The sequence below is a fragment of the Diceros bicornis genome, chromosome 11 (assembly GCF_020826845.1).
Source record: "Diceros bicornis minor isolate mBicDic1 chromosome 11, mDicBic1.mat.cur, whole genome shotgun sequence".
In the NCBI taxonomy this organism is placed as follows: Eukaryota; Metazoa; Chordata; class Mammalia; order Perissodactyla; family Rhinocerotidae; genus Diceros; species Diceros bicornis.
This window is the reverse complement of record NC_080750.1, coordinates 64,784,384-64,796,186: the sequence shown is the minus strand read 5'-3', so window position 1 is coordinate 64,796,186 and position 11,803 is coordinate 64,784,384. Positions and strand designations below refer to the sequence as shown.

General features: G+C 51.4%; 1 protein-coding gene across 3 annotated transcripts in view; it reads right to left on the bottom strand.

Moving 5' to 3' along the window:
• Positions 1–11,803, bottom strand: part of KIF13B (kinesin family member 13B) — a 196,265-nt gene continuing 184,462 nt past the window's right edge. For 2 of the 3 annotated variants that reach the window (XM_058550417.1, XM_058550415.1), the window contains 3 exons: positions 10,365–10,427; positions 5,673–6,678; positions 1–2,118 (listed from right to left, as the gene is read on the bottom strand). In XM_058550417.1, coding sequence (XP_058406400.1) covers positions 1,829–2,118; positions 5,673–6,678; positions 10,365–10,427 — 1,359 coding nt within the window. In that variant the 3' untranslated portion in view covers positions 1–1,828. The remainder of the gene's footprint in view (positions 2,119–5,672; positions 6,679–10,364; positions 10,428–11,803) is intronic. The other variant, XM_058550416.1, reaches the window with a different exon arrangement.

Below are 11,803 nucleotides of genomic sequence, written 5' to 3'. Positions count from 1 at the left end.
GCTCCTCCCGGGCATCTGAGCAGGCGGCAGCCCCAGGCCCCACAAAGCCCGCCCAGGGCCAGGGAACTTGGCACTCCTTCTCCTGAGGGGCTGCAAATCCCTGGAGAACCAGAGATTTTTCAAAAAGAAGCTTTCTGGATGCTTTTTAACTCTAAGCGTGAGAACTAAAAAGAGGAAGCCAAGAGTGCCGCGTGCAAATCCCAAGGCAGGCCTTCCGTCTCTGAGCTGCGGGGGGTCCTCTGGGCTCTTGCTCCAGCGCAGGCTCACAAGGCCCTCGTGGTGACAGGCAGGGAAGGTGGCCGAATGTGCAGCATGAGGTCACTGGGCTATTTATTGCCTTAGGAAAGACCAGAAGCCCTGGCTCCCCAGGGAGGTTTATGGGCCCCGGCAGCCCTGCGCTCCCCCCGCCCCCCACAGCACCCCAGGCTGCGAGGCTCCCAGCTTCCCCAGACCCCATTCCAGTGAGCCCAGCAGGAAAGGGCTCCGGGACCAGATGGGTCCTGGCAGGAGGTGGCGATGTTCTGGGATGTCTCGGGCTGTCCAAGATGCGCTGCCTAGGCCGGACCTGGTCCTTGGCTCTGCAAAGGTCCCAGGGATAAGCACCAGGGCCAGCCGCAGGGACGGGGGAGGGCTCTTCCTCCAGGGCCCAGCTGCCAAGCCACAGGCCCCCAGGCTGAGTCAGGAAGTCAGGGTAGAGAACTGCCGAGAAGCTAAACTGGTCTAAGGGCCTTCCCAGAAACCAAAATTGCACCAAATAAGGTCATGATGCCTCTGACTGACTTTGTCATTGACTGCAGAAGCACAACATGATTCTCCAAGTTTTCACTGTCATCTTACTAAGGCCACTTGTGTATCTGCACTAAAGGAACATAACGGGGGGCAGTCATCCTCTGCCCCCTCTGGGAACCTCCACCCGGGGCAGGAGGTTGGCAGCTCCCGAATGGCCACGGAGGTGGTGACGTGCAAGGCAGGCCGTGGGCACTCACACCCGGGCAGACGATTGTGGCTCGCGAACAATTTTGAATTTTGGAAAAATAAATATAAATAAATATATTCCAAGCACTCTGTTAAGGGAATAAGTGGCGAAGAAGAAAAACCTTTCTAGATATAAAGACACTAAAACACCCACAGAGAAACCTCTAAGAAACCTTCTAAGAGGGAAAGGTGAGGAGTCAGGCCCAGGGCCCCTCTCTGGGCACACAGGCCCTTGTGCCAAAGCCCCAGGAGGCCAGGCGGAGGCACTTACGGGAACGTGTGAGTGGTGTGGGAATTTGGAGGCAAGAAGGAGGCAATGAGCCTGAGGAGCAAGCCAGGACTTGGGTTGGGTGGCTGGGGTGCCAGCCTTAGGGGCAGAAGGAGGACACCCTGCCTCTGAGGGAAGGAAAGGCACTAGTTATGATTATTTTTTAAATTAAGAGATTAACAGGGTTGCCAGAACAGAAACCAGAGCAACAGCCCCAGGTGGGGAAACACCCAGGCCCAGGGACATGGAGACGGGGCCCTCGCTCCCTTGCTCCCCATGCAACCTTCAACCCCGCTACCCTGCGGAGATGCCTCCTCATTCTCCGGATAGACGACGAAATAAAGCTTCCAGAGACCTGGGAGAAACAGGGAGAGGTTACCAGCCCTGCACTGTGCAAAAAGCATTCATGGCCCTGCCCCCACAGGGGAAGGGGGTTTGAGGTGACACAGCCCACTCAGCTCCAATTCCACCCCAGAGCTGTCAGCAGAAAGCCTTGGAAGGGGCACCGGCCACCTCCTCTGTCAGTGTCAGCCTGGGAAGGACGGGGGAGGATGCCACCAGGGAGGGCACGCATCGGGCGTCGGCTTAGCTGGCCCAGGATTTGCGGTTCTCGGGGTTCCTGTGGCTCCGGTCGGCCCGGAGCATCGCAGTGCCCTCGGCCTTGGCCAGGGCCGCCGTCAGGGAGGCCAGGTTGGTGGCGGAGCCGGAGAGGGTGCTGCTCCTGCGGGGCTCAGGGGCGCCCTGCAGCCTGAGCCCCGCGCTACGCCGCCGGCCTGTGCCCGCCGCCCTGCGCACCCGGCCCGGCCTCACCAGCAGCCCGTAGCCGGGGTTGCACTTGAAGTACTGCTTCCCTCCGATGGAGCCATCATTCTTACCTGCGGGGAAAGGAAGAGCAGATGTAAAGGGGTCTCCCCACGGCTGCTCCTGCCCCCACGGCCCCCCTCCCTGCAGGACCCCCGTTTGCCAGGTGGCCCGCACCGGGCTCACCCCTGAATGACTGAGGCCGGGCCCAGGGCGACCGTCTTCTGGGCAGCATGCAGTGGTCACTGGAGACAGAAACCCCCCGGTGGCCTCAGGCGTGACATCGGCGTGCTAGCCCTGCCGTTTCTGACACCCAGGTGCAGGCAAGCCACCAAAGCAGAGCTGGCAGCATCCCCTCCCACCCTGGGGCACAGATCATTTTCAGTCTGGAGGGTTGAAATGTAAATCTAGGATGGATGGTGTTGGTAGAATGACCATTTTTTCTAAATCTAGTAGATGGAAACTGGCAAACTGCCAAATTGTAGCTAGTCAGATGTCATGCTTGATGTGTCAAGATGGAGTGAAGAAGTTTCCCTTGTAAAAGCGAATAGAAAATGCTTTAAGGTGAAGGAGGAGGACACAGTCCTGGGTGGGGGGACTGAACAAAGGGACCGCCCTGACTCCTAAATGTCACCATCCGTGGTGATGGGCTGGTGGGGAACATGATCTTTATAGGAAAAACCATCATGAATTTTCTATACTCCCTGTCTGCATATCCTACCTGCCCCTCTCTCTTTACCCCGCTCCAAACATGCCCACCTCCACCAGCTCCTCTCAAGGTCAACTAGGATCACCTGGGCCCACCTCCTGAGGCATCTAACAGGTGATCTCTCCCGCTCTCTGGCTACTGCTGTCACTTGGCTCCTGGGACTCCCACCTCCATCTCCCGGGCTCCTCCCTCCCAGTCTCACCCTCAGCAGGGCCCACGGCTGTGCCCAGCCCTGCTCCCCACTAAGGGGCTCGCCCACCCCACCATACACTCCATGAACCCTGATGCGTCTTTGCTGTGCCTCCAGCCCAAGGGGGGCCCCCTCTGCCATCTCACCTCCACCGGCACGTCTAGCCTGCACCCCAACTCCGCCTGGGCTCCTACCCCGCGCCCTCCCCTGCTCTCTCAGGCTTTCCCATGCGGCCAACAGCAGCATCATGACCCTGTTCTCAGGCCACATTCAGGTGTCCGCCTGGCTCCTTTCCTCCCTGACGTCCCATGATCCCTCAGTCCTGGGGCTTCACTGTCACATTTTTCCAACATAACCACTTCCTTCCACCTCCACCGCCACCACTCATCCCTGGCCTGGGCAGCTGAAGCAGCCTTCTAATTGGCTTCTTGTCTCCACTCTTCATCCCAAGTCTATTTTCCTAAAACAAAGTCGTCTTTTTAAACCCTCCAATGATTTCCTATTATACTTTACCCTTTGTGACCCGGCCACCGCACCTCTCCAGCCTCCTTGGCCCGCCTTCCTGCTGCCCTTGAAATGCGGCGCGCTTGTGCCTGCCGAGGGGCTCGTATCCTCGGGGCCCTTGGCCTCTGATGCTGCCCCCAGCCCAGCTTCCTCCTTCCATCACTCATGCCTTTGCTTCCCTCAATGTTATTTAAAATATGGCCACACCCACCATCCTCTATCCACTTATCAATTTTATTTTCTTCATAGCACTTAGTACTATCAGATTTTGTTTGTTGGTTGACTTGGTAATTTTTTCCCCTCTAAAATGAAAGTCTGGGGAAACCAGGGGCTTTGTTTTGCTCACCAAGTATCCTCAGGACCCCGGACAGTGGTGGGAACTCAGTAGTTATTTGTTGGAGGATTTCATCTGTTTGCTAATCTCCTTTAATTCTTGAGTTCAACCGCAAATATTAAACTTCCTTCCCAATTCCCCTTCAGATTCCAGCAGAAATGGAGCTTAAAAAATATTCCAGCCTATGCTACATCAGTCTTCTAGAACCACTTCCAATTTATAACATTCTTTGCCAAAATTATTTTTAAAGATAGTGAGTGACTTCACAGCTGAGCCTAGGGGCCCAGAGACAGTCACAGTGCAGAAGCCTTCGCGGTTCACAGAGCCCTCTCCCCCTAATCCCGACCAAGAAAAGCTCCTCCATCTCCACTCCTAGCTACACCCACAAGCTCTCCTACAAACCTGTCTCCACAGCTCCCAACCCCCACCTAATGGAAAGGCTGCCTGACCCTCCTACACCGCTGGTGGGAAGGGAGGATGGAAATCAGTCTGGCCGTCCTCAAAATCTTAACTGTATAGTTAACTCCTGGGTCTCTACTCAAGAGAAATGAAAACAAGTGTCTACACAAAATCTTATACACAAATATTCCCGGCAGCATTATTCACAACAGACAAAAAGTGGAAACAACCCATATGTCCATCAACTGACAAACAGATGAACAACATGTGGGGCAGCCATACAAGGATATTCTTTGGCCAGAAGAAGGAGTGAAGTGCTCGCACAGGCTACGACTGGATAAACCTTGGAAATATCACACCGAGAGAAATAAGCCAGGCACAAAGGTCCACGTATGGTAGGATTCCATTTATATCAAAGTCCAGATTAGGACATTTCATATAAATTTAGAGACAAAAAGTAGATTAATGGTTACCTAGGGCCGGGGGAGGGGTTGTGCCCCTGCTAATAGACAAGTGGCTTCTTTTGGGGTGATCAACCTGTTCTAAAATTAGCTTATGGTGATGGTTGCATAACTCTGTATATATACCAAGAATCATTGAATTGTGCACTTTAAACAGGTGGACTTGATGGTATGTAAATTGTATCACAATAAAGCTGTTTAAAAAAAAACATCTGAAGGACAAAGTATTTCCTTAAGTCATGCCCTCAGTTTTTCTGAAAATGATGATCTATTGGCTTTTAAGCTGTGCCGTTCTAAATGAGGCTTCACAGATTGGCGAGCCTGCAACGGTGGATCTTACTGGATCACCTCATCTTCTGTTCTCAACCCGCCAGCCAAGGAGCCTCGGGATGTCTTAGGAACAAGTGAGACCTCTGAACGTCCACACGGGCCTCAGTGTTTGTAACCTGAGCAAAGTCGGCAGATACAGCTGCTGTTACTCTTCAAATGCAGCTGCTTCTGTGACTAAAAAACCAGCATTTAAATTCATTACCAAATTTATAGTGGCTTTCAATTAATGTTTTAGGTTTCTGAAAAATTTCTGGAGGTTAAAAAAAGAGAACCTAGGGCCGGCCCGTGGCTTAGCGGTTAAGTGCGCGCGCTCCGCTGCTGGCGGCCCGGGTTCGGATCCTGGGCACGCACCGAAACACCGCTTCTCCAGCCATGCTGAGGCCGCGTCCCACATACAGCAACTGGAAGGATGTGCAGCTATGACATACAACTATCTACTGGGGCTTTGGGGGAAAATAAATAAATAAATAAATAAATAAATAAATAAATAAATAAATAAATAAAGAGAACCTGACTCTTAAAATGCTTAGGAAACTCTTATCTAGCGAAAATTCCTGATTTTGAAAAGTGGCAACCCGGAGACTGAGAGAGGTCACAAGATGTGCCCAAAGGCACACATTCTTGGCAGCGCTGGGGCAGACCAGAGTTAACATGCTAAGTCGCCTCCAGTGTGCGGAACCTGTCCCAACAGCGCCACTCACCTGAAGGTAAGTCCAGCTCCACTCCGATCCACGTCCCTTCCTGAAAGTTGGTCGGCCCGATGTACCTCACGATGCCTGTTTTGTTGGTGCCCACTGTAACATACTCTCCCTCTTTGAGCCACTCTGGGACTTCACTGGCTTCTTCAGAATCTGAGGAAACTTCCAGCTTTCCCAGGGCCTGTGCCCCGGAGCTGCAGTTGCCCGGCCCTCCTGAGGCCAGCAGGTCCTCTTCAGCACCAGAGGGGCAGCCGGGGTCTCCGCCAAGCATGCGTGTGAACGACTTCAGCTCAGAGGTCCTCACCTTCTGGATTCTGAATGGAGATGCTGGAGCAGGCGACTGTGGGAGGAGACCAGAAGGCAGCTGTGGTTTGCAGACATCCAGCTCTAAGCTGGCAGCCGGCTTCACCTGGTCCTCGGGTCTTCCTAGCTGCTTGGTAGCAGAGGAAAGTTCTCCACCTTGCTGGCTGGGTGATTCCTTCTGAGGGGCAGAAGTGGGAAGATGAGTTAGGGAAGTGCTTGCTTCTTTCTTCTGCTTCTCCCAGGAAACTGCTTCCTTAGCCTCAGATGCACCACTGCTGTTGCCCCGAGCATTTTGCTTTGCTGGGACGGACAGTGATGGAAGGCTGCTCTGACCCTCCAACTGGACAGAAAGATCTCTGTCTGCCCTGGTAGTAGTAGATGGAAACAAGAGCTCAGTCTCCGGGGTGTCCTGGCAGAGGGCAGGAGGGGGCGAGCCGGGCATCTGCCCGCCAGCCTGGGCAGCAGCATCCAGGCCAGGGATGAACGCGTCAGACAGTGTGGCACTGGAGACACTGTGGGAAAAGTACCCGCTGGAGGCCTCGCTCAGGGGGCTGGGCGGCCCGTCCTGAGCTTCTGGGGCCTGGGTGTTGGCAGTGACGGACTGCTGGGGAGGCACTTTGGTTGGTCTGTCGTAGATCTTCACCACGGGGGCAATCTGCACAGTCACATCGGGAGCCGCACTAACCCCCACGCCCTCTTGGTGAGCCTGAAGCAGGAGAGGAGTAAGCGTAACTGGTTAGAATTCAAAAGGAGAGAGACAGATTTTGTTGCCGTTAGTGGAAACGTCACAGCTTTGCTGGTGAAAGAGCATTGCCACGCAGTAGGGCAGACCTGGTTCTATCAGTTCCACCACCTCCGTCCACGTGACCTGGCTTCTCAGGCACCAAATACGGAGCGGCCGACTCCACTCCCAGCAGGCGCTGCACTCTGCACCCTGCTGAGCGCTGAGCAAGATGCCAGGGGCCTGCCCTTCCATCTCCTCACCTTTTATATAAACCAGAGATTCTAACAGCTGTTTGTGACGTTGTGATTTACAATAAGAAATATATATTTGGCCTTGGTCCTGTTTCTGGCACAGACCTCTCAAAACCCTTGGAACTTCCTAAGTGTTAAGAGCAATCAAGGTGTCTTAATATTCATAAGAAACCCCTTCCAACAACACCTGAGTTTGTTAATGAGGTGACTTTTGGCCTGCACCTAAGGATGGGGGCTGGTTGCCAGGGGAACGAACCTTGTGACTAGAGGGTTGGAACTTTCCATCCCACCCCCAACCTCCGGGTAGGAGAAAGGGGCTGGAGATTAAATCAATCATCAATGGCCAATGATTTAATCAATCAGCCTATGCAATGAGGCCAGAAGAACGGGCTTCTGGGAGCTTCCAGGTTGGTGAACACATGGAGATTGAGGAAGGGCACATCTGGAGAGGACAGGGAAGCTTCATGCTGCTTCCCACATGCGTCTCTCTATGCATTTTTTCCATCTGGCTGTTCCTGCATTATATCCTTTTATAATAAACCGGTAATCTAGGAAGTAAAATGTTTCTCTGAGTTCTGTGAGCCATACTAGCAAATTAATCAAACCCAAGGAGAGGGTCCTGGGAACTCCAATCTGTAGTCAGCTGGTCAGAAGCACAGGTGACAACCTAGACTTGTGATTAAAGCACAAAGCGGGGGCGGTATTGTGAGACTAAGCGCTTAACCTGTGGGATCTGCCGCTACCTCCAGCTCGACAGTGTCAGAATTGAGTTGAACAGTAGGACAGCCAGCTGGTGTCAGAGAATTGCTTGGTGGTGTGGGAAACAACACACAAGGGACTGCCACACAAGGCAGGTGAAGGCCCTCACCACAGAGCATGGCACACAATAGGCGCACACTAAAATCTCAATTCCCTCCTCCCCCCCTCAGTATCCCCACCTCCCTGCAATCAGGCTAAGAACTCTGCTCCTGTGGAAACAGACCCCCTCCCCACCACTGACTTCACACAGAGACTGAGAGAATCTCTATAGGCCAGAAGAGCACTTTTCTCCTTCAAAATTGAAATGATGATCTCATTGGAGGATCTGCAAGTGCCTGAGCACAGCTGCACCGGCCCAGGCAGGAGAAATGACCTCGGGCCTGCTGGCTGATGGCCGTTCCTGGCTGGGAGGCAGGTGAAAGAAGAGGGGACAGCGGCTGCCCGCAGGCCGTGCCCTTTCTCTGAGAGGCCGTCTTTCAGGCTGCTGCTGAAGGCTGGTCCCATGTCACGGGTCAGGGGCCCTCTGATCCCGGCAGACAGGCCAAGCAGCAGCTGAGCGGGGAGGGAGCCGCAGCAGCTGGCCTCTCCCTCTCACGTCACTGTCTGAGTCACGCTGGCAGACACACAGAGCCCCATCTCACGGGGACTGACGACAGCCACTGTCCGTCCAAAGTCTACTGTTTCTGAGGCGCTCGTAAGGTGTTCTTCCCTTGATAACATAAGCCATTTGAAGAAAGCGGCAGATTATCTTTCTGTTCTGATTCACAATGACAGGGGAAAAGAGCCGGAAGGAACAGGGAATGGGGCTGGTGCGGTGAAGAGGGGTGCTGTTCAGAAAAAGAAATATGTTTCCAATATTTACGGAAAGATTATTTATATTACAGGAATGGCCATTTTCCATTTGAAATACAGGATTTATTTGAACTGGGAAACAGCTGAGATCTATAAGTCTCTTACAGTTAGTTGGCTGAACTCAGCAGTACGATAAATCATGCACTTTCACGTGAACTGTCATTTATATTCCTGTCTCCGGGGGCCCTCCTTTCCCCACCAGGCACACTTTCAGGGTACGAAATTAACGGCACCTCTTGAGATTAACAGCCCATTTTTGTGATGGATCTCTAGGCTGCAAAATTTACTAAATCCAATAGATCAATAACTGTCACCAGCATAAATACTCTAAAAGATTAGGCAATCCTTCAATCATTTTTCTTTTGCAAGTTGTACATGTTTTATTTATTCTTTTCTATTTTATTTTTAATATCACTGACCAGACAGGGAAGACTACACAAACAAAATTATGAGAGTCTAGAATCTGAATGATAATTATGGTGCTGAAAGACTATGTGTTTCCCATTTCTCTGCTGGGTGAGACCCCATCATCACCAGATTGACAGCAGTCTGCTAAGGGCCAGCTAGGTCCTATCCAGTAGAGATGACAGTCTAGTGACAGTGCCCTAGGTTTCCCTGGTATTATCCCATTTGCTTCCACATGAATCCTTTGATGTAGGCCAGGAAGTATTATCATGTTCATTTTACAACATGGCCCAGAGAGGTTACAGGATTTACCCAAAGCCTCCAGTAAGTGACAAATCAGGGATCAGAGGTCAGATCCACAGCGACGACAAAGAAGAGACCAAAGGTGGCAGGAGGCGAGCGCTGATTGCAGTGTTCCCTCCTGCTGAGCCTGCGCACAGCCTCAAATTTCTTCCGTTACAGCGCGGCAGGCAGCCGCTCCCACTTGACTGGAGTTGATATGTGAGTGGAAACCTATTTGCCGTCTTTGGGCTATGCCCTTACCATGAACATTTCCAGAGGCTGCTGGGAAAGCCTAGACTTGAGAAAACCACCACGATGAGCTGCAAAGCTCCCTGAGCTGCAGATGCTGTGGCAGGTCAGGTGTCCTCATCAGTAAGGGACTTGGTCCCACTCTGTCTCATTGGCCTTGGGACCCCCGACCTGCCTCAGCAAAATCATAAACACTACTTGTGGGGGAGAGCAGGGGACCACGGATCTATCTTCAGTTCAATTTGTGAACACCAAGGATGTCCTGGAAAGGGCCATTTAGAAAGGAGCAAATTCATGGAGTGAATTCTGAATTTTCTTTCAAATTATTTGGTCTTTTTTGCTATTGTTTTAATAAATAAAATTTTCCTATGAAGACAGAGCATTTCCTAAGAGAATGAACGCACAGTGGGAGAAAACAGATTTGCTATTCATAAGATGAGAAGTGCTGTTCATCTGTGGGAGATCATAAGAAACTATTTTCTCCCCAGCTTAGCATTAGTCTTTTCACGCTGATATCATGAATCAGAATGAAATGTAAAACTGAGAATTAAGCAAACAGTTAGAATAAGGAGATTGTTCTGTTTATAGAAATCGCCTTTGCCTAGCAGTGGGCTATTAAAGCAGCAGACTACATTAGCAGTCAAGCACCTAAAAGTTTAGCAATCATATGATTAACAAGTTGAAAATAGACAAGTGTAACAAGGAAAACAGAGGGAGAAGACAGCGACCTATATTGTAGTTAATTATCAAAATGAGAATGCTAAAATTAAAAAAAACATGGGTGTGGACCAAACAATTATAGCATCAGGGCCACCCACCATATGTGGGGCAGCTACCTGCAAAGGCACCACCCCAGCCCAGCCACCTCACCTCCGCCAACCTGATCGTCCCCACATCCGGGAGGGCAGACTGCACCAGGATCCGGGGCACCGGCTGAGAAAACAAGTGAATGGGGGGTGAGGGTGATCAAGAGAAAACCAGAGAAAGTTTTAATTGTACAGACTGGAGAGCCCATCAGGAGGACCCACCCGAAGTGAACTTTTACAACTTTCAGGAATTCTAACAAGTTGCTACCAATTAGGCATGCCAAGCACGCGGGTCGTCACATACACAAGGAAATGTAGGAAATGAGGCGCACGGCGAGCGGCTCAGCCCCCCGCTAGCAACCCAAGACACACGCTAAAACCAATAACATATATGGTGTGCTGACACGCTCTCAGGCGCTCTCTCCACTCATGCGGGCCACACGTTACTCAAGGGCTGTGTCTGTACCTACAGGCATTACAGGACTTTACAGAGAGAAGTGATCGGGACAGGAAAGATGGGGCAGGTAGGAGGTGGAATACAAACCAAGCATTGATGGCCAGGGAAAACTCATGGTGCAATAGGAGGACTGCGATGTAGTCCCAGGAAGGGAGGAGGAAGGAAGCCAGTCTGGCTGGAGCACGATTCTGGGGCATAAGACAGAGCAGGAAGATCTATGGACAGAGGCTTTAGCATCTGAAACTAACCTAGTCAGGAAATGACAAGGACCACCACAGATGCCTGAGCAAAGCAAGCAGAAGACCAAGAAGACTGATCAGGTGGCGGAAGGCAAACTGATGGGAGAAATAGCTAAAGACTAAGGTGGGCAAATCACTAATGAGACTCCAGCCACAGAGCAGGTATGCAGTGATAAAAGTCTGAATTTATAGGTGCAAGCAACATCACAAGAAAGGACGTCATTACTTATGGACACGTGGTTCAAGGAACATTAAAAAAGAGTAAAAAAATAATCAGCACCAGGTAAAGGAAAAGGGATGCCAGGAGAAGGAGCTGGTAACTGTGGAGGAGAAGGAATCAGAAATTCATTTAGTAGCTGCTGAGTTTCCAATGGCAGTGGGACATTGAAGCAGAAGTGATCATCTTAAAGAAACCAGGAATCCACCACTTCTGCTTTTAATCCCTCAACCAACCTCACCTCAGCTCACCTGAGAATGCTCAGCTCTAAGAGGGCTCCATCCTGGCAGAACAAACACTCCTGGTCCTATCTCACAGGAGGGGTCAAAATCGGGGTTTGTTTCTGCACAGGACAAGTGTCTTTTCTCTTATTGGGTCACTGATCCATTATCTATTGTCTAATCTAAACTGCCTAGAGAAGTAAATTCCATATCTTTCCATTTCCCTTATTCTGGCCCTAAGCACTCCAGGTCCTCCCAGTTTCCATGGCATATCCAGGTGCCAAAGGCTTCCATGCCATCAAGACCCTCTGGATAGTCTGCAGGGACTCAGGGTGGACACCCAAAAGTCTTTCTTCCTCTTGGGCAGCC